This window comes from Culicoides brevitarsis, chromosome 2, assembly GCF_036172545.1.
Source record: "Culicoides brevitarsis isolate CSIRO-B50_1 chromosome 2, AGI_CSIRO_Cbre_v1, whole genome shotgun sequence".
Taxonomy (NCBI): Eukaryota; Metazoa; Arthropoda; class Insecta; order Diptera; family Ceratopogonidae; genus Culicoides; species Culicoides brevitarsis.
Window position 1 is genome coordinate 34777277 of NC_087086.1, and position 23520 is coordinate 34800796.

At 29.8% G+C, this 23520-nt stretch overlaps 2 protein-coding genes across 2 annotated transcripts; one reads left to right on the forward strand and one right to left on the reverse strand.

Annotated features, from left to right (window-relative positions):
• Window positions 1-1033: 1033 nt before the first annotated feature.
• Window positions 1034-3179, forward strand: LOC134830646 (neutral ceramidase). The gene is made up of 3 exons (XM_063844194.1): window positions 1034-1202; window positions 1268-2916; window positions 2986-3179. The coding sequence occupies exons 1-3, from the start codon at window positions 1053-1055 to the stop codon at window positions 3161-3163; spliced, it is 1977 nt and encodes a 658-aa protein (XP_063700264.1). The 5' UTR covers window positions 1034-1052; the 3' UTR covers window positions 3164-3179.
• Window positions 3180-5531: 2352 nt separating this feature from the next.
• LOC134829014 (uncharacterized) lies at window positions 5532-15961 on the reverse strand. Its single transcript, XM_063842006.1, has 5 exons — window positions 15926-15961; window positions 11628-11907; window positions 8471-10293; window positions 6092-7242; window positions 5532-6027 (listed from the first exon to the last, which is right to left on the reverse strand). Exons 1-5 carry the CDS (start codon window positions 15959-15961, stop codon window positions 5532-5534), a joined length of 3786 nt encoding a protein of 1261 aa, XP_063698076.1.
• Between the last annotated feature and the right edge of the window lie 7559 nt (window positions 15962-23520).

The window sequence follows — 23520 nt, forward strand, 5'->3', positions numbered from 1 at the left end:
GTATTAAATTATTTTTTAAATAATTTTTTTTTAAAACTTAATTAATATTTTAAGACAAATTAATTTTAATTTAATTTAATTTGATTTATTTTAATTTTTTTTTATAATTTTTCCGAATTTTTCAAGAAAAAAAAATTTATGAAAATTATTAATGAAAATTAAATTTATTATTTATGAAGGTTAATTAATTTATTAAATTAAATTTATTTATTAAAATTTTTTTATTAATTTTTAAAAACTATTTAAAGAAAATATTTAAATTTTAATTAAAAAAATATTAAATAATTTGTGAAAAAAAAATATTAAGTAAATTTTAGTTCAGTAATTTAAAAAAAATATTAATTTATTCTTAAAATTAAAAAAAATATTATTAATTAAAAAAATTAATGAAAAAAATAATTATTTAAAATAAATTTAATAAAAAAAAAATTTTTAGGTAATTAAAAAAATTAAATTTTAAATAATAAAAATTTTTAAATTAAATTTTATTTAATTTAATTATTCAGTATTTTTAATAAAAAATATATTTTTTTTTAACTTTTTAAATTATCAAAGCAAGAAATGCGCTTTAATTATCACTTCCCAACTGATAACTTACTATTTGCATAAAGAAGTGACTCAACTCACATATGATATTTTTTATTTATTTGTGATTTGCATATTTGTTCTACACTGTATCGTTAATATAAACAATAAAAATTATGAAGTTCAAAGTATATCAAAGCAGTGTTGCAGCAGTATTGAGCGATATTTCGTTCATAATTATCGAATTTGGCCCAAGTTCACGCAAAAATTTAAATTAAATTGATTTTTATCTCACAGCACGACATGAAAACCGCGTGGGTTTTCATCTTCTTCGCATGCCTTTGCAAATGGACCGATGGATATCTCGTTGGATTGGGCAGGAGTGATGTTACGGGACCATCAGTTGGTGAGTTTTTAATTTTTTTTCACTAAATTTTGAATAAAAATTAATTTTTTCTTACAGAAATCACCTTTGTAAGTCATAATTTTGATAAAATTTCAAGATTTTTATTGAAAATTTCCGTTAGATGGGTTATGCGAACATGGCACAACGCGGCAAAGGCATCCATTTGCGACAATTTGCCCGTACCTTCATCGTGGGCGATCAAACAACCAACGACAGAATCGTTTTTGTGAGTGTTGATGCCGCCATGATGGGTCACAATGTGAAACGAGGGGTAAGTTTTCATCATTTCCTTTGAAAAAACAAAAAAAAAAAAATAATTTTTTAATAAAATTTTAGGTAATTGAAAGATTAGCTGCTACTTACGGTCCCGATTTGTATCGCATGGACAACGTTATCATCAGCGGAACACACACACATAGCGCTCCAGGTGGTTTCTTATCGTATCTGATGTATGACATGTCAATTTTGGGCTTTGTCAAAGACTCGTATGTCGCTCTCGTGGAAGGAATTGTCGAAAGTATCGATGCTGCCCACAAAAATATGCGGTACGGGCGCATTTTTATCGATGAAGTCGACGTCGAAGATGCAAATATCAACAGAAGTCCCATCGCGTATGAGAATAATCCGCAATCTGAACGCGAAAAATACGGCCATAACACGGATAAAAAGCTCGTACAGCTGAGATTTGAGAATTTGGATAAAAAAGTACTTGGAGCGTTCAATTGGTTTGCCGTTCATCCGGTTTCGATGAACAACACGAATCGACTTGTGTCCTCAGATAACGTCGGATATGCCTCGATTTTGCTGGAAAAGGAGAAAAATGGCAGAGAAACGCTCGTCGGCGACGGAGATTTTGTTGGAGCGTTCGCTTCGTCGAATTTGGGAGACGTTTCTCCGAACATCATGGGTCCAAAATGCGAAAAAACCGGAAATTCTTGCGATATTTTGACCTCCAAATGTCCCAAAGGAGAAGGTCCTTGCTTCGCATCGGGACCCGGAAAGGACATGATGGAAAGTACAAAAATTATCGGAAGTCGTATTTATGAAGCTGCCTCGAAATTGCTGAATTCGAAGAAGGGACGTGAAATTTTGGGACCTCTTCAGTCGATGCACCAAACGATCGATATGGCTTCAGCTCGGGGATTTTTCAACAATTCCGTGACAAATAAAGTTGACGAGTACCAAGGATGTCTTCCGGCAATGGGATACAGTTTCGCCGCAGGAACTACTGACGGCCCGGGACTTTTTACCTTCGATCAAGGCACAACCACGGACAATCCTTTGTGGAATTTGATGCGAGATTTCTTAGCAGAACCCACAGAAGAGGATATTCAATGCCATTCACCGAAGCCAATCCTATTGATGACCGGAAAAGCTACTTTTCCGTATGACTGGACCCCGAGAATTGTCCCGACGCAAGTTGTAAGACTCGGAAATGTCGTTCTCGCTGCTTTTCCGGGCGAATTGACGACTATGTCAGGGCGACGGATGCGAGAACACATCAAAAATACCGTAAAATCCGAAACTGGCGACGATGTCGAAGTCATTATCGCAGGTTTGTCGAATCTTTATACGAGTTATGTCGCCACGCCGGAAGAATATGAGATTCAACGATATGAAGCGGCAAGTACTTTGTATGGAAAACACACTTTAACGATTTATCTGAAGCAATTTGAGGACATAACTCGTGCCATGTGTCGAAATGAGCAACTTCCAGCTGGTCCGGAACAACCGAATTTGAGTGACAAGCAAATTTCGTTGAATCCGCCGGTTTTGTATGATGGACATGCTGCGGGAAAGGATTATGGAGACGTTTTAGTAGAGCCTTTGTTGACGTATGAGAAGGGAGATGAGGTTTACGTGAGATTTATTAGCGGCAATCCACGGAATAAAGTCATCAGGAACGGGAGTTACTTCACGGTTGAGCAAAAACAGCAAGATGGCAGTTGGAAAGTTAAGTACACGGATGCTGATTGGGATACAAGGTGAGATTTTTTAATGATTTTTTTAAAAAATTTTAAGGAAAAATTAATTTTTGAAATTTTTTGTTGTAGATTTGTGTGGAAAAGAACAAACACGATAATGGGTTGGAGTGAAATCAGCTTCTTTTGGAATATTGCGGATGATGCGGAGGAAGGAACTTACAGAATTCAACATTTTGGATGGTATCAGTACATTTTGGGAGGCAAATATCGTTACAGTGGCACGTCACGAGAGTTTATTGTAGAATAAATTTCATTTTTTATCCTTTTAATTTATGTTTTTTGTCATTTTTATTCATTTTTTTGTTATTTTCAGCTAAATTAATAATTTAAAGAGCGAAATTTGGTACAAAATTTGTTGAAATTTTACAAAAAACTGTCTGAACAGTGTTTTTAAATAATTTTTGAGATTTTGATGGAAATTAACTTAAAAATGAATATTTATTAATTTTTAGCTTTGAAACCCATCAAAAGTTGGTTGAAAATTGACTTGAGAAAAAAAGTACGATTTTTGCTCCTCATATGATAAAATCGTACTTTTTTTTATTTCATCAAAAATCGATCAGATATCAATGGAAATCAACTTAAAAATGAATATTTATTAACTTTTAGCTTTGAAACCCATCAAAAGTTGGTTGAAAATTGACTTGAGAAAAAAACAACGATTTTTGCTCCTCATATGATAAAATCGTACTTTTTTTTATTTCATCAAAAATCGATCAGATATCAATGGAAATCAACTTTAGAATGAATATTTATTAACTTTGAAACCCATCAAAAGTTGGTTGAAAATTGACTTGAGAAAAAAAGTACGATTTTTGCTCCTCATATGATAAAATCGTACTTTTTTTTATTTCATCAAAAATCGATCAGATATCAATGGAAATCAACTTTAGAATGAATATTTATTAACTTTTAGCTTTGAAATCCATCAAAAGTTGGTTGAAAATTGACTTGAGAAAAAAAAGTACGATTTTTGCTCCTCATATGATAAAATCGTTTTTTTTTATTTTATCAAAAATCGATGAGATATGCATGGAAATCATCTTTAGAATTAATATTTATTCAATTTTAGCTTTGAAACCCATCAAAAGTTGGTTGAAAATTGACTTGAGAAAAAAAGTACGATTTTTGCTCCTCATATGATAAAATCGTACTTTTTTTTATTTCATCAAAAATCGATCAGATATCAATGGAAATCAACTTTAGAATGAATATTTATTAACTTTTAGCTTTGAAACTCAAAAGTTGAAACCCATCAATGGTTGAAAATTGACTTGAGAAAAAAAGTACGATTTTTGCTCCTCATATGATAAAATCGTACTTTTTTTTATTTCATCAAAAATCGATCAGATATCAATGGAAATCAACTTAAAAATGAATATTTATTAACTTTTAGCTTTAAAACCCATCAAAAGTTGGTTGAAAATTGACTTGAGAAAAAAAGTACGATTTTTGCTCCTCATATGATAAAATTGTACTTTTTTTTTTCATTCGATCAGATCAAAAATTTTAACTCAAACCCATGGAAATCAAAAAAAATTTTTTAGCTTTAAAATTCGATTTTTAAAAATTTTATCCTTTAAAACCCATCAAAAGTTTTATTTACGATTTTTTTCAAAAATCGAAGAATTTATTAACTTTTAGCTTTGAAAAAGTTGGTTGAAAATTGACTTGAGAAAAAAAGTACGATTTTTGCTCCTCATATGATAAAAGCGTACTTTTTTTTATTTCATTAAAAATCGAGCAAATATCAATGGAAATCAACTTGAGAATGCAATTTTAGCTTTAAAACCCATCAAAAGTAGGTTGAAAAGTGACTTGAGAAAAAAAGTACGATTTTTGCTCCTCATATGATAAAATCGTACTTTTTTTTGTTTCATCAAAAATCGATCAGATATCAATGATTTTTAAAAAGTTTTTTTTTCTTTCAAAAGTTGGTTGAAAATTTTTACGAAAAAAAAAATTTCATCAAAAATCGATTCAAAATTTTTTTTATTAAATAACCCATATTTTGAAAAAAATATTTTAAAATATTTTAAAAATTATTTAAAAATTTCTTTAATTTATTTATTGTTTTTTATATTTTTTCTTTCATATGTATATTTTTTTTAATTTTTTTAAAATAATATTTTAAATTTCTTATTTTGCAATTTAAGAAAAAAATTTAAAATTTTTTTTTTTCAAAAATGATAAATTTAAAAGTTTTGTGAAAAAATTATTTTTTATTTTAATTTTTTTTTAAACAAAAATGATAAATTATCTTACCTTGTAAAAATTTTTCAAAAAATGCGGGAAAATAATTTTTCAAAATTTTTTACGTCTTTGAAAAATCTTTTTATAAGCTTTCAAAGATAAAAAATTATTTTCGTAACAAAAAATGTAAATTTTTGATTTTAAATTGTATTTTATTTCATTAATTAATTTATTATTCAACAATTGTATTTAACTCAACAATATGGTGAGCCAAGTAATATCTATCAAAATTTTCATCATATAAAAATTCTCTAAGCTTTCTAAAGTCATCGTAGCTTCAAATATTTTAACATTAAGTATATAATTTACACAAAAAATGCTTTTTATTCATAGTTTTTCTTCATTTTCCTTCTTTTCACGGCTTAACTCTTAATCACACTGTATCCAGAACTGATCATGACTTGATTGTGAACTTGTTTCTCCTCGTCTTTCTTTACCGTTTCAATTGGTGGCGTGAATTTGACCACAGTTTCGATATTTTCCGAGCCCTCAGCTGAGGAATCTTCGCCCATGTCGCCCATATCCATGTCGGTGTCATATTCAGCGGGTACATCTTTCATATCGGCATATTCTTCGCGGTTTTCTTCTTCTTCTTGTCTTAAAGCGGCTTCACGAATGATCTCTTGAGCAACTTCTTGTGCCGTTTCTTGAACATTTTCTTCGGTTGTTTCTTCTTCCGTGTCTGATTTGACTTGTTCGACGACTCCGCTGTCGAGAATATCTGCTCCATCGATGTCTTGTGTCGTGGCATTCGATTCTGCGACGTTCACAAATGCGCTGGAAAGCTCCCCGCTGAGCTTATTAACTTTCTTTGTGGCAATGTCGTACATGAAAATTTCTTGTTCGCCGTCGGAGTTTCTAAAAATGAAGGATTTTGGGTTAAAAATTGAATTTTAAAAGAAATTTTAGGGGAAATTCTTACTTGGTGACTAACAAAACGACACTTTGCATGTCAACATCGGTCTTTCCTTCTTGCTCCAACCATCTTCGAAAGTTTTCTGTGATGGGTTTCTTGATCAATTGCTTCAAGGCGTCGCCCGCGATGAACTTTATCGGCTTTTTTGTGACTTCTTCGGCGTCAATTTGTTCACTTCGTTCCTCAGCAACCTCAGAATTGTCCACGGGAGCAAGAACAACAACGCTCGAGATGCGACGACCTTCTAATTCAGCGACATCTGGTATCGGGAATTTCGCTCCGTCGATCTTCAATGGCAAGTAACGGTTGTAAATTTGATCGTTCAAGTCAACTGTGGGCAAAACTGTCGATTCTGGGTCGATATATTTCTTAGGAACGGTTTGCTTTTGGGCATTTGAGTCGAAACGCACAACTTTCAAGTCAACCTTTTCCTTTTTCGGCAACGTTTTCTCGGCATTTTTGTACTGCGGATGCACTTTTTTCACCGTTTGCGCATATTGAACGGCAACTTTTTCCCCATTTGGCTTCACAACAGTCTCAAATTGCTCCGAACCGGCAAGTTGGGCGCCGCCGCCAGCATTAAAGAAGTTCGCAAGATGCTCTGGAGGCAAATCCTGAAGTGACGTATCTCCGATTTTGTCGTAGTCCAAGACACTGATTTGCGCATTTGCTAAAATTCCGGAGGATAAAAGTTGTTCGCGGAGATCTTCGGGGACTTCGTCGGGCAAATCGGCGCTGTAGTCACGAGTTGAGCTCGGAGGTTTGGGAGCTTCGGTCGTCGTGGGGCGTTGAGTTGTTGTCGTTGTCGTCGAGGGTTGTGCTTGGATGAAATGACCTTGTCCGTGATGCGATTGTTGATGCGAGAAATGCGACGAAGGTCCTTGTTGGAAATGCTGTTGCTTTTGTTGTTGTTGCTGTTGATTGTTTCCGGGGAAGTCAGCAGGGAACAAATCCGAGTATTTTGTCGAGACACTTTGACCGGGTTTGGGACGTTGCAATAATGGAAGAGAGTTCGGGAATGGATGACGAGGTTCCTGTCCTTGATTTCCGATGAACGAAGACAATGGAGGCTCTGAGGGATCACGTAATGGCTCCATGGCGTGATGGTTGAAAGGAACGGTGAATTGGTTGCGAAGAGGAACTGATTCGGAATGGACCTGAAAGTAAAGAAAATAACATTAAAATTTTGTTTTTACATGTTTCCTTTTTTTAATGTTCAGAAATTTTTCAATAATGAATTAAAAAGCTTCTAGAAAAATTTTATAATTTTCGAAAATTATTTTCGAATTTTTTAAAATTTTCGAAAATTAATTCCGAAGATTAAAATTTTCGAAAATTATTTGCGAAATTTTTTTGAAAAGCTTTACGATGCTCGAATTTATAAAATTTGCCAAAAATTATTTTCAAGGCCTTAAATTTTCAAAAATCCATTTAAAATTTTTCGAAAATCATTTATGAAGCCTTTCGAAAATTTTGAAAATCATTTTCAAAATTTTAAAATTTTTTCGAAAATCGTTTCAACAACTTTGAAAAACAAATTTTTTTAAATTTAAAGAAATTCTTACTTTTTGATCAGAATTTTCAAATTTCCATAAAAAGATTCATAAATTTTTTTTGAAATGATTTTCAAAAAAATAAAACTTTTAAGAAACCTCATTGAAAAAATATAAAAGCTTAAGAATTGATTTTCGAAAAATTTGTAAAACTTCAAACAAGATCTTCGAAAATTTGAAAAAGCTTTTAAAAGGATTTTCGAAAAGTTGTAAAGCTTCATAAATTATTTTCTCAAAATTTATAAATTTTATAATTTTTTTAGATCAATAAGATGAGATTTTAAAATTTTCGAAAAAATTTATAAAATTTTCGAAAATTGTTTCAAAACTTCACAAACTTTCGAAAATCAATTTCGAAACTTTCCAAATTTTCAAAAAAATTTTTAAAGCTTATAAACTTTCGAAAATCATTTTTGAAACTTCAAATTTTAAGAAAGTCGTAGAAAGATTACTTCTTCCAAAAGTATTGAAAATTTCAAATTTCACATAATAATTATTGTTTTTTGAATAATTTTCGAAAAATTTCGAAAAGCTTAATTTAAATTTAAGAAGCTTATGAATTGATTTTCGAAAATTTGTAAAAAATTCTAACACGGTTTTCGAAAATATGAAAAGCTTATAAATTAATTTTTATAATTTACAAAAATTTTTTTCGAAAAGCTTTAAGAATTAATTGCTAAAAGTTTTTTTTCAAACTTGAATTTTTTTTCAATTTAAATTTTTTTTCTTGAATTAACGAAAACTATTAATTTTAAAAATTTTCGAAACTTCACAAAATTTCGAAAATCATTTTTAACCATTTTCAAATTTCATAAAATTGATCAAAACTCACCCTCAAAGGTTGATGTCCTTGCGGAATATGATTCACCGTTGGTCGACTTTCAAACTGATGATGATGGTTAAAGTTCAAATTCTCCTGTGGGAATCTTTGAGGTCCATTATTATTGAAACCTCCTTGTTGCTGCGGCGGCAAACGTTGGAATTCAGGACGAGCTGTTGTAAATTGCTGTTGTCTTTGTTCAACTGGCAAATGCCCAATTGTATGAGCCAAGGGACCAATGTTTGAACTACTTGTGACTTGCTTTTGAATCAATGGAGGCGGCGTAACTTCTTGACGGAAACTATGCTGACCTTGAGGTTGTTGACTTTGATGATGGAATTGCTGCTGTTGTTGATGATGATGAATTTGCTGTTGATTTTGATGTTGTTGGTTGAATTGATGTCTCGGAGGATTTTGAATGGTTTCAGTGATGTGTTGTTCATAGGATGGAATTGATTGAACAAGTTCACCTCCAGCGGGCAAGACATATTGTAAATGCTGCAAATGTTCACGGAATTGAGGATTTTGTTGTGCCAAGTTTGGAGCTTGTTGTTGAACGAGCCCTTGATGCACTGAAGATGTTTGCGCATTTTGAGGATTGTTTTGAATGAACTGTTCAGTATGGAAGGTATGAACATTCTCGGATCTCACAGGAGTTAAAGGACGAGCTTCAGTTGGTCGAGTTGATGGAACTTGAGGTTGAGATTGCTGCTGCTGCTGTGGTTGAGTTTGAGGTTGAGATTGGAATGAAGTTTGTTGGAATTGCTGTTGCTGAGTGAATCTCGTGTTCGTGAATTGCTGATTTCCGTTTTGAACTTGATGCAATGGGATGGGAATAGGACGAGGTTGATGCGTTTGGAAGTTTTGTGGTTTTTGTTGAAATTGGAATTTTTGTTGAACATTGAATCTCTGAGCTTGTTTGGTTGGTACTTGAAGTTGATGCGGCGGGAATTGCCCACGTTGCCCATTGAAGAATTGTTGCTGCTGCTGCTGGGGTCGAGCTTGTTGATGGAAATGGAAATGCTGTTGATTTTGAGTTGGCGGCGGAGGATTGAATGAAGTTGATGGGGTTTGTTGGTTGAATTGAGGTCTCGCAGGTCCTTGACTGAAATGCCCTTGCTGCTGCTGTCCCGGTTGAGGATGGAAGTTAACTGCAGGTTTTTGCGGCGGCAAAACTTGATTAACATTGAAGTTGACAGCTGGTTTCTGCGGAGGTTGAACTTGATTCACATGGTTGAAGTTGTTCACGATTCTTCCTTGAATATCGAAATATTGGTCATGTTTCGAGTATTGAGCTTCATCAAGCGGCACACTGTTCGGGCTATTGGGATGTGCAACGACAGGTTGCAAGGCACTTTCCTCATTGTTGTATTCCGTGATTTGACGCGCATGGTTCTCGTGTCGCTGCTGATAACTTGAACTTCCGCTGACGCTAGATGGCGGTGCTCCGAAACTCACACGAACATTTCCGTGAGCATGGAACTTTTCCGACTCCGGATGGATGATTGCACGGATCGTTGTTGGCTTCAAGGGTGGCAGCGTGACAATCTCGGGTTGCTCGTCGACCGTTTCTTCGTGACTTTCGCCCGGGACGGCAGGCGCTATGGCAGGCACAGGAACATCTACTTGTAAACCATGATGTTGGTCATGTTTGTATTTAACGTAGTACACTTGAACCTCCTCCTTTTTCTTTTTCTTCGGAGAAGAGATCAAGGGCGCGGCATAGGGGAGAGTGTCGTTACTATCTTTTATGATAATCTCGATAATTGGCTCCGGAGCTTCAAGGTATTGAGGCCCGTGCCCGTAATAACTATTGGCACTATGCTGGTTGAAACCTTTTTTTGTTAACAGATTTGGTTTTTTTGAACAGGAAAGAGAGAAAAGTAAAGAAAGAATATTAATTTTTATTTACAAGCAGCAGAAAAACACATAAAAATTTACAATTGAGCCGATACAAAAATCAAAAATGTATTCAATTTCATTAGTTTTCAAAAATTTAGAAAGCAACTTTATCAAATTTTGAGAAAAATTATTATGAATTTTGATTGTTTTTATTGATTTTGAAAATTTTCATGAAAATTCATTGAAAAATTCAAAAATAAGGCTAAAAAGTTGAAATTGACAATAGATGGCGCTTTAAGATTTTAGTTGCATTGCATGAAAATTTACTTAGATGGCGCTATTTATTAAGTTTATAAATTTCAGGTGTAATTTTTATCAAAATTTTTGTCATAAAAATTATTTTAAGATATTTTAAGCCAAATTTTCGAAGAAAATTACTGAAGAAAAATTTTAAATTTTATAGATGGCGCTTTTTAATTTTTTTTTTATTTTAGAGTAAATTTTTTTCAACATTTTTGTTATTCATAATTATTTTAAGATATTTTTGAGTAAAACTTTTAAATAAAATTACTAAAGAAAATTTTTTAGAATTTCATAGATGGCGCTTTTTATTATTTTAATAAAATTTATTTTTAAACTAAATCAAAAATTTTGACTTTAAAAATGTTTTTAGACATTTTGAGTAAAATTTTTAAATAACTTTACTAAAGAATAATTTTTAAATAGATGGCGCTTTTTAATATTTTTTTTAAATTTCAAATTTTTTTAAAAATTTTAACTTTTCGAAACATTTTAGGTTCGTAAAATACATTTTTAAGCCTAATTTTTGAAGAAAATTACTAAAAAATTTTTTTTTAATTTCATAGATGGCGCTTTTTTTCACAAAAATATAAATATAAAGGTAAGTCGACCGAAAATTTTAATAATTTAAAAAAAAAATTGTTAAAATTTATAAGAAAATTTCTTTCTTTTTTAGATATTTGATATTCAAAAATGAAAAAAAAATTTTTTTGTAGAAAATTGGAAACATTTTTGATAATTGTAAAGGCCTCAAAAAGGTTAATGAGCTGATTATGAGGTGAGATGGTTAACAAAATTTCGAGTTATGAGCCAGAAAGTAAGCGGAAAATGTGAAAATCTAGTCACTATAGGGGAAAAAATAGTAAAAAACTGCTTGAAAATTTACCATCCTCCTTTCTTAGGAAACGCTTTGTCCAATGTTTTGTGACAAAATCATATGGACCACTTGTTAAGATATGATTATTATGAAGATGCTGGTTGTTATTAATGTTATGTTTTAGAAGCGATTTGAAATCATAATAGTTACTATTAAACGGGTAAGCACCTGCGGAATCGCTGCTGCGTCGTTGGGCTGCTGGCTGCGGAGCTTTTGGCACATTTGAGTAAAATTTAGGATGGAAATTCGGTCCGACATTCAACATGCGCTTCTCGCGAGTGTCTGTTTTGTTCAACACTTGACTGCTATTACTGCTCTCGGCGATTGGCGTGGGTGTGGCGTCATTATTGCTACTGGACTTAGATTCTTCGGCACTTACACAACTACTTCTTAACAATACTACGCTTAAGACTAAAGTTGAGGCTAAAACCTGCAAAAAGAAAAAAAAGTCATTGTTAACTTTGAGATAAAATCGACGAATGTTTCCGTTTTTTTTTTGTATGGAATTCAGGTCAACTCGCATGAATGGAATTGGCAAAAAAAAATGTACAATAGATCGAGATCGTATTTCCGGATCTTGTCATCTTGTGCACGCTTCTGCGTTTTTTTGCATTGATGACTTAATTCCTCATTACTGCATCGATTTGAAAGTCATTTGAAAGCACTTTCGACGTTAATTTGTGGGAATTTTCATCTTTTTACTTCATTTGAGATCGATTTCTATCGTTTTTTGGTTATGTTTTTGTTTGAGGTTAACTCGGCTTGTAAACAAAACTTTATTTCTTGCACAAATATTACGAAATATTATTACTTAAAAGCGATGACGTGCAATAAAATTATATTTTACAGATCATTAGTTCCAGTTTAACTGTAACATCCATCAAAGAGCGACAATTCGATACATTTTGCGTGCAAAAACCGGCGCAAAAGTAGCCAAAGTGTTAATTTTCCATGAGAAATTTCATCTCTCGACTACTAATGATAATTGACAATGACGTTGCATTTGTCGAACATAACGAGATTGCGCATAATCAGTGTTAAAAAACTGTAATTTTTGCAGTATTTTTGCATTAAATGTAATTGCAATGCAACTTGGATGGATTTTGCTAATTTAAATCCAGTTTAGACGACCGTTCGTTGTTAATGACATGAAAATTGCATTTTAATGCAAAATCGGTGAGACGTGAGCGAGATTTGATGGTTATTTATGGGAAAGAAGAGTTATTAGATAGATTTAAGCTCAAATTGTGTTTAAAGAGACTTTTTTTGAACTGTAGAAGGCTTTTAAGTTTAATTTTATACGATAGATGGCGCTGAGTAAATATTTAAAAGTTTCCTTGAATGTCTCAAAATGTAAAAAATAATCAGATTAGAGATTTAATCTACTCTAAATTTACTTTTAACAAACTTTTGTTGAAGTTTAAATGTATTTTCAGTGAAAATTGGAATCATAGATGGCGCTTTAAAGTCCTTTATAATTTCCAAAAATTTGACTTAACCTTTTATGTCAAAATATTTGAGTGAAATTTAATTCATTTACTATTAAAATGCTCATTTTCAAAATTAAGAATATTGAAAAGAAAAATTTATTCAACATATGGCGCTTTAATAAATCTTATTAGTATCTTAGTTCTTATCAAATCCTTAAAATAATTACTCAAAAACTTTAAAATTATCAAAAATTAAAGTAAACAAATCAATTATCCTTCGACTTTTTGAAAAAAAAAATCTGAAAATTAACTTTATACCATAGATGGCGCTTTAATAAAAATTTAAAGTATCTTAATCTTTACAAATTTTTTAAAATTTTACTCAGAAGCTTCAAAATTATCAAAAATTAAAGTTTTCAAATCAAATATTATTCGATTTTCTGATCAAAAAGTCTGGAAATTAATTTTAGACCATAGATGGCGCTTTTAAAAAATTTCTTAAAATGTCTTAAATCTTTTGTGAGTTCAAAATTTCTTTTGGATTATTGTTAATGGGTAAAAAATTTACTGAAAATTGTAAATTAACCTTCACTCGAGACATTGAAGAGAAAATTTACTCAATAGATGGCGCTGAGTAAAAAATTTCAAAACTCTTCGTTCTCCATAGATGTCTTTGAACCAATATTTCTTGAACTTCTCATTAAATTTTCGCAATAAAAAAAACCTTACATAACCTCAACAAAACACACTTTTAATTACAATAAATTTATGATCTCATGGAAAGTACGAATTCTCTCATCATCATCATCATCATTACAACATTTTACCTCATTGACGTACTTTACACCCAATTTTTTTGCATTTATTTCTTTTTTTTCTTTCCTATTCACCAACGCACGCCGCATACAAAAAAATAAAACAAATAACGAGAAAGGTTCATGTGAAGTTATTTCTTTTCCGTATTGAATTTATTTAAAAATTTTTTTTTTTTTGGTTTCGCGTACTTTTCTCGTTTCTCTAAAAATAAATTGAAGTTCAAGTTTGCTTGTTTATTTTTTGTGTTGTAAACGATTAACTTGTTGTAATTTCTTCACGATTCCACGATTAGATCGTTTATTTATTGTTCATTAAGCAAAAAAGTCGAGGTTGCAGGTCTTGAAACTTCATTTTTTACAAAAAAAGGATGGGCGGATCAATTCTCGTGTCACTTTTTTATAAAAAAAAATATTTTTTTTTTTAAAAATGACCAAAAAAATTTTTTTAGCGGAGAAAGAGGTAAAAAGAAGACGACGAGAGAACGAGAGAAAAATGCACTTATTCAACTTTCACTCTTTTTGTGCCGCCATCTCCTTCGCCTTAACGAACTCGATGATGACTGTGTCGCTACTTTACTTCGTTTTGAACGTAAAAATTGCATTTTTTCGTGATGACTCGGGGCTCTGCAAAAATATCTTTCGAACCAAAGCAAATTTCTAATTGAGTCACTGTACGTGTCACATCATTACGCAAAAAAAGCGTCAAAATCCAACGAAAAAAATAATGAAGAAATTATGAATTTCGTGTTATAATTATCACCGCGTCAAATCCAAAAGCAAAAAAAAAAGAAATTGTGAGGTCGTGCATTGAAAAACAATAGCAGATTGTTATTCAACGCGGCGATTCAACGATAACGCGGCGATGTAATTACAATTTTTTACGGACGATGCTGTAATACTGCAAGTGACAAAGCAGGATGTATTTAATTTTCGTGCGGTAAGCAAATAAGGAAGTGCTTAGGAAGTCAAAACGGTGTCAGTAGTATCATTTTTCATCAGTTATCGCGTTGCGTAATCGAGTGTTGTGGTGTCAAGTGATGGATTTGGAGATAGTTTTGTCGTTCAATGGGTCAAGTGACGATTTGGGAGTGTTACTGCACCGGAAATTGCATCAAAAAAGAGGTAAGTTTTGAGATTTTATAACGAATTTTGTCATTTTTTGGCTTTTAATGATGATTTTTTGTTTGTTTTAGGTGTGAAAAGTGCTTTGATAAGCATCTTATGAGACAAAAGTGAAGAAAAATTGATCTGAAAATGGATAAATATTCATAATTAATACCGAAAACAGCCTTTTTATATTAAATTTCAGCATAAGTGTAAAAAAATGGTGTCTAAGAGAGATTTTATCTCCCTTGCATCGTCATTTATCAACTAAAAATGACTTTTTATGGACTTTGACTTGTATGTTAATGCATTAAAATGCATTGACGGGTCATTTTGAGTCAATTTATGAGATTTTCGAGGCTTAAATTTAGTCAAAATACCAAAAAATTAACTTTTATCTGAATAAATTTCAGTTTTATAGCTCAGAACTTTAAAAAATTTCGCTAAAAATTTAAAAAATGTCATTAATTGACCAGTTTTGAAGTACAAATTAGGTCAATTAACTTTTAAAAAATATATACAAAAATTCATTTTTATTATTTTATGAACAAAATTTAAACTTAGTTGCTTAAAGAACTCTACAATTGTAAAAATCTTTAAAAAAAAATTTTTTTTTGATCAATTTTTGGCATTTCTTGCTAATTGACGAGCATCAAAAGTCATTTTATGAAACCAAATTTTTTTTAATTAAAAAAAATTAAATTTTAGTCCAATTTTAATCAATTTTGACCTAAAACTCGACACCTATTGTTCTTGAAACGCTTGTCCGCCTCCACAAATTTTTCAAAAAAAATCAATTTATCAATTTCTTTGACTCAATAAACCCATCTCGAGCATTAATTTCATGCCTCTTTCATGTTTTAACTACTAACACTCTGTCATTAAACACTCTTTCTTTCTTTCTTTTCTTCTTTCCAACAACGAAAAAAAAAATCCGTAACATGACAATGAACAATAAAAAGTTTGATACGTGCGTGATTCTGCCGACACAGCTCGACATCGGAGGCAGTGAATTAAAAAAATATGTAAACAAATTAATGGTTATTAAAAAAGCTTCTCCTTCTTCATCATCATCATCATCTACAATTATTATTTTTACATTGATCAATGAATAGCAGTAAAGCACCTTGCTCATGTTAGATCAGATTTCGTACAAAGCCCATTGTTTGCCTGATATGATGATATTTTATTGAGACATCGGTAAGTTATTTGAGTATTTTTCCATTCACTTTTGCTGCTTCTACTTCTTGTTGATCAAATAAGAAAAAAAAACTGGCCAAACAGGCAAAAGAGCAACTTTCTTTCGATGCTTCGCACAAAAATGATGAAATACGCACAATTATTTTTTTTTAAATCTGATGAACACGGAAATTTTACACACGCCAAAAAATTAAGTTTTTTCTTGCCGGGAACATGAAAAAGTTCATAAAATTAATTTGACGGATTATAAATAATTTTTTTGGTGAAAATTTATTTTTTTTACAATATTTAAAAAAATGTATGGAAAAAAAATAATTTTTAAAAATTTCATTTTTTTTTTGAATTATTTGAAATGTTAAAGGTATTTAAGCAAAATTCTACTTTAAATAAAAATTGAATTTTATCAAAAAATTATTTTAAATTATTTTATTTTTAATTATTTTAAAAATTGATTTAATTAATTTTAATTTAATTTTTATTAATTTTATTTAATTTTTTGAATTGAATTTATTAAAAAATATACAAATTTTTTAAATTAATTTAAAAAAAAAAAATCAAAAAAAAAAATGTATTTGGGCTAATTTAAAAATTAAATTTTATCAATAAATTTAATAAATTTTAATTTTTAAAATTTTTTAATTTTTTTTAAATTTTTAATTTAAAATTTTTTATTAAATTTTATTAATAGATTTAATAAGTTTTAATTTTAAAAAAAATAATTTAATTAGTTAAGTATATTAATTTTAACTAAATTTAAAATAAAAATAAGATATTTAATTTAATATAATATTTTAATAATTTAATAATTTTTAAAAAAATCCAAAAGTTAAAAAAATAAATTTTTGTGAAAATAATAAATCGACAAAATATTTATTTAAAAAAAAAATAAAAAAAAAATTGAATGAATTTTGACTTTCAAATTAAAATTAAAATTTCTAAATATTTTTATAAATCATTTTTTAGCATTTTTTTTATTTAAAAAAATAAATTTTCACTAAAAAAAATCATTAAAACTTTTTTTTAATCATCAAAATTTTTTTATCTATCAAAAAAATTTAATGAACTCAACTCAATTAAAAATCACTCAAAAAAAATAACAACAACTTACTATATTGATTAATAACTTCATGATGTTTTTAATTGATAATCCGGTGCGTAATCCAACTATTTTTCGTCGTGGTACATTCCTCGACAGCTTCTGAATTTAATTTTTTTCGGCTTAAATTTAATCCGATTTTTGTGACTTTCTAAGTTATTTGCTCGCAAGAAGTCAATTTTTGTTCACATAATTCAAAAACCTTATCTTTGAGCTACTTTGCTTCCTTCTTTTTTGCTTCTTCTTCTTACTTCTTTTTATCAGACACTTGTATCTGTTTAATTTTTTCACACAAACTCGCGAATGATTTTTTTTTCGAAAACAAATTTTTTTGTTTCGTATTTATTATAATTGTTGTAAAACTGGTAAGATCACTTTCTTTTGTGCAAGATTTATTTTTTTGATTAATGACTCGAACAAAAAAAATTTACTTGCTGTGTTTTTTTTTATTTCTTTCTGATCTTTATGATTTGATAGAGCAACTTCACTAATTTTATTTTTTTTTTCGTTTTTTTGATTTTAGGAATCGATAAAATAGTTAAAAAATTAAATTATCAGCGGGACCGTCGTTTTCGCGCGTCCAATTCAGCTGATCTCCAGTGCCCTACTGATTTTCCTTTCCTTGCCTCGTAGCAGCTAACGTAGTTTGGCAAACTTTATCCGCTCCCCTCCATCGTTTCATTCATTCAAAGACAAGTGAGTGAGTGGCTTCTTCTTTGAATTTATTCAAAATGTTCAACGACAACGAGGAGAAATTCGTGAAAGAAAGCTTTTTGCAGACAGAAGAAGAAGAAGAAGAGTGTACGAAAGAAAGAAAAAAGCTCACATTCGTGGTTCGTCGTCGATGTCGGAGAAAGGTGAAAAATTTGAATAAAACACGTTTTGTTCATTTTAATATCTTTCTTGCAGCTGTACATGTTAATGAAGGCAACGATGGTCCATTTTAGATAAGTGAGTGCATCATAATTATTTATGCGGAATGCAACGTTCACATTCGAACAATGGCAAGTAGCTGCAGCGACGCGAGGAGAAGGAGCACAATTTTGTAACATATTGGTTACATTGTTTCGCGTCGTCGTCGTCGGTCATTTTGTGGGTTGTTAGTCGGAGAACGAGAAAAGTTGTTTGGAAGAGGAATGGAATTCAAGACCAAATTTGGATAGACAAAAGAAGTGTTTGTTCAAAGAAAAGTAGGAAGTTCATGAAATATGAGAAAAAAATTCTTTTGGTAAAATTTTAAGGTTAATTAATGAAAATTTAATTATTTTCAAGAGTTTATTTGACCGAAATTTGATTGAATTTGGACTTAAAAAAATTCTTAATATAGAAAATTTGTTAAAAATTAAAATTTATTAAAAATTGACTTTAAACCAATTAGAGAGAAAAAAATCTTCAAAAAAAAATTTTTTTTTTTACGATTAAATTTCAAGTTATTTTAGAATTGAATTTTTTTATTTAAATTTTTTTTAATTTTTAATTTTTTTATTTTTTTTTTATTAATTTTTTCTAAATTATAAATTAATTTTTAATTATTTTTTTTTAAATTATGAATTAATTTTTTATATAATTTTTTTAAAAATTAATTTAAATAAACTTTTTTTTTAAAATTAATTTTTAATTTAATTTTTTTTTATTAAAAATTATTTTTTAATTTTTTTTTTATTAAAATTATTTTTTAAATTTATTTTTTTTTTTAATTTTTTTTAAAATTAGGTAAAATTTATTTTCAATTATTTTTTTTAAATTAAATTATTTTTAATTTTTTTTTATTAAATTATTTTTATTATTTTTTTATTTAAATTATTATTTTTATTTATAAATTTTTATTTTTATTTTTATTTAAAAATTTTTTTAATTAATTTTTTTTTTTATTTTTTTTTTATTATTTTATTAATTTTTTTTTATTTTATTTTTTAGGTTTTTCTTAGAATTTAGAGGAAAAATATAACAATTAAAATTTTGTATGAAAATGAAACCGAAATTAAAAGTAAGAATTTTTGCATCAGATGTCAGATAAGCTTTAACATATGGAACAGAATGCTGGATAATGAATAAGAAAATTGAAAACAAGATGACGAAATATGAAAAAAATGTGAAAAAAGTCGCAGCAAGAAACTCATGAAAAAACTCAAAAATCGACTAATCCATTAATGGAGCAATAAAAACAAAACAAATTCGAGTGTATCGTCACAAAAAACGTCGCGAACTGATATTTTTCCAATTTTACTTTTAAAAAGTTTAACTTTAAATCCCAAAAGATTCCTTTAGGACCAAATTTTTCTACCAATTTGCCAATTTGGAGCTTTCAAAAATTTGCTATATTTTAGTTCAAAAATCATCTTAAGAACTCAAAAAATTTTCAAATCCTCGATTTTTTTCACAAACGAAGATCAATTTATTAAAAATTTCACCATCGAAACCCTCATCAATAAAAACCTTCAATCCGTTCATCAATCCTCCTCCTCTTCTCCGCAATCCTTTCCTTTCTAATTTACCGCTAAAACCAAAGAAAACGCAACAAAAAACCTTGAACTGCAGCATATTTCTTAACCGCCAATTTTTTCGCAATAAATTGCACTTTTACCATCACTTCACGCGTAGAAACACAATTTTAACAGAGACATAAGTGAACGTTTTGCTCGCGCCTAACAAGCCGATAAACCAAACGGCAAAATGATAAATTAGTCGAGGTCAAAAGAGAGATTGAACTTGTACCTAAATTGAATTCATCTGAACTGAACCTGCCTCTAACCAAGATTTGAGATAATAATTTTTTATGATTTTTTATTGATTTTTTTTTTACAATCGTTCGATTTGTTTTATGAAAAAAATTGTTTGTTTACTTAAAAAATTTCATTTTAATTGAAATTTAAAAGGTTCCTCGCTTATTCGCTCAAAAAGTCTGTTGTTTGTCAGTCAGAACGACGCAAAAAAAAATTACTTTCTTCTTGAGTGGTCATTCAAATAATTTCACTAAACGCTGGCAAAACGCCAATAAATTACCATAACAAAAATTCCAAAATCAATAAATTCATAAAAAATATTTTTGTCAATTTTTTTCTGTGCGTTCGTTGAACGTTTCTCCTCATTAAAATAATATTTTGACTCGATTTTGACATCTCTTTCGACGATTCTCTTCTACCTTCTTTCCACACATGAAGCACTCGTCATGTCACTCAATTAGCATATTAAAAAATTACAGTTAATGTTACACTTTTTTTTCGTGTAGCAGAAAAAAAAATTTCTTGCGTGTTGATTTTTGAAGTCAATCAACAAACAATTCAAACTTAATGAAGCTCGCGGGTCATTCAAAAGGTTGCGATTCATTGAAATGTTGATTTTTTTATGTCGCTCATGAACCCACTTGATTACTCATCAAAATTTCACCCAAATTCCAGTTATTTTTTATTGACAAAAATTTTTTTTACGCATCTGTCGAAGAGAAGCAGAAGAACCTACGCAAGCAAATATGGGACACAAAAGACGATGACGCGAAGAAATTTTCAATTAACATCTAATTTTGTTCGGTTCGGGTCGCGCAATGGGAGATTAAATGTCATCATTTGCAGCAACGGCAGCGGTGTCGATAACCTTTAATTGTGTGGACAGAAGACGTGAGTAAAGTTGATGTAAAGAGAGAGAATCCGAATACGGAGAACAATTGATAAGGTTGAACTTTCTCTAATACGACGGCGACTTATTTTAGAAAAGTGACTGTTAAAAGTTGCGATTTTTTGCATCGAATTGCGGTGATAGGTGATGTTCCGTACGGAATAATGAGAGGATTGCTTGCTAACCGAAGAGAGATTTAATGGTTAATTGTTTTTGTTTGTGGTACGTGTGCGTTTACCTGCTTGCTTAGTTTAATTAGCGTGCGCTTTGATAGATTTTTTTCGCGCTTTGCAATGAAACCTGTTCGATTTGCGAGTGTTGTTTTGCATTTGTTTTGAGAAAAGGGATGAAGAGTCGATGGTTTGGAAGGTTTTAGTACTAAAATTGATTTTTAGTACAAATTTTGTCTCTTCAAAGAATTTTTAGAAGAATTTTTTTCTTTTAGAACAACTTTTAGTGCAAATTTTGTCTCTTCTGATAATTTTTAGAAGAATTTTTTTCTTTTAGAACAACTTTTAGTACAAACTTCGTCTCTTCGGATAATTTTTAGAAGAAATTTTTTCTTTTAGAACAACTTTTAGTACAAATTTCATCTCTTTGGAAGTTTTTTTCTTTTAGAACAAATTTTAGTGCAAATTTCATCTTATTGGAAATTTTTTTCTTTTAGAACAACTTTTAGTGCAAATTTTGTCTCTTCTGATAATTTTTAGAAAAAATTTTTTCTTTTAGAACAATTTTTAGTACAAATTTTGTCTCTTCAGATAATTTTTAGAAGATTTTTTTTCTTTTAGAACAACTTTTAGTACAAATTTCGTCTCTTCGAATAATTTTTAGAAGAAATTTTTTCTTTTAGAACAACTTTTAGTACAAATTTTGTCTCTTCGGATAATTTTTAGAAAGAATTTTTTCTTTTAGAACAACTTTTAGTACAAATTTCGTCTCTTCGGATAATTTTTAGAAGAAATTTTTTCTTTTAGAACAACTTTTAGTACAAATTTCGTCTCTTCGAATAATTTTTAGAAGAATTTTTTTCTTTTAGAACAACTTTTAGTACAAATTTCGTCTCTTCGGATAATTTTTAGAAGAATTTTTTTCTTTTAGAACAACTTTTAGTACAAATTTCGTCTCTTCGGATAATTTTTAGAAGAATTTTTTTCTTTTAGAACAACTTTTAGTACAAATTTCGTCTCTTCGGATATTTTTTAAAAGAAAATTTTGCTTTTAGAACAATTTTAGTACAAATTTCGTGTCTTCGGATAATTTTTAAAAGAAATTTTTTCTTTTAGAACAATTTTGAGTACAAATTTCTCCTTTTAGAACAACTCTTTGTAAAAAACTTAAAAACTTTTCTTCTTTGCAGTCCTTCGAAAACATTTAAAACCGTTAATTGAAATCAATTGTCTTTTCTCGTCGATGTCACCACAATGTTCGTTCATTCATTCAACTTTTTCACAACACGCAACCTTTTAGAGAGAAGAACATCCGAGTCGTTATTAATCGTTTGATGAAACAATCAACAACAACAACAAGTCACAGAAAATATATTCAAAAAGATCGAAAGAAAGTTTTTATTTATAGTTTGAGAAAGAAGAAAAAAAAACAAAAAGTATGATGATGACACTCTCTCACCAAAAAAAAAACTTAAATCATTTGCATACACTTGGTCAACAAATTTTTATGGTTTATTAATAATATTTTGAATTTATTGTCTCTGGTTTCGTTCGCGACGTGAAAAAACGACGACAAAACAAAGGTACTTTCTTCACAATACGAAAAAAAATTTTTTTAGTTTATTAACTTCGCTCGTTATTTTATCAGCTATTCTTCTTTTATTTTCATTATTTTTCGGTTTGTTGTTGGAACGTAGTAATAAAGTGTGACAATTATTGCATCTACGATACTTTTCGCATACAATTCACTTTCTTTCGACGTTTTGTCGTGAAGCGATGCGAATTTTACGATAAAAAAGTAACAATATCGATTCTCACATATCACTCATCATCCTCCGCATTTTTTGTTTTGCTGTTCGACTAACCTAAATTTGCATTTTTTTTTTCGCACAATTAAAGGTGTGAATCTTCAGCAAAAAAATTTGTTTGACAAATTCATTCAAAAGCGCGCGCGGCAAAAATTTCTAAATATTTTCTATGGAAATTTACATGAAAAACATGTTCATCGCAGCAAGTGCATCTACTTAAAATTCCAGCTGCATTTTTTTTCTATTTTTTTTCGTCTCTTTCTTTACACAAGAAATCGACTAAAAAATACGACAAAATTGAAAGTTATCATCCGGTTAATTATTATTTTTATGAGCATTTTTGTTTTTGTTTTCTTGATATAGCGACGATTAAAAAACACACAGAAAAAAAGTGTGTCAATAGAGGTAAATAAACGACCGCGACAAGTGAACAATCACAAATTAAGACATTTTTTCGAATAAAAAAAAATTTCTTTGTGTTCGCGCGATGTTCGATTGACATGTGAGTAGCTCGAGGCATTGCACGTTCCATGGAAGCAATTTTTTAGTTTTCAGAACTGAATTTGAATGCGGTAATTAAAGAGCAAAATCCCCATGAATGGAATTAGTTTATGGATTATCATAAATTTGAAATGGAAGGAATGAGTGAGTCGACATAAAGCAGAATTACAAGAAATTCGAAATGAAAGTTTTCGTTGAAAAGTGCCGCAGGTGATTTTACTTTTCTTTGGAGTTATTAAAGTTCTTTTTGCTTACTTTTTTACTTTGTTGAGTAATTTGAATGATTTTTTTTCTTAGTTTTGTTACA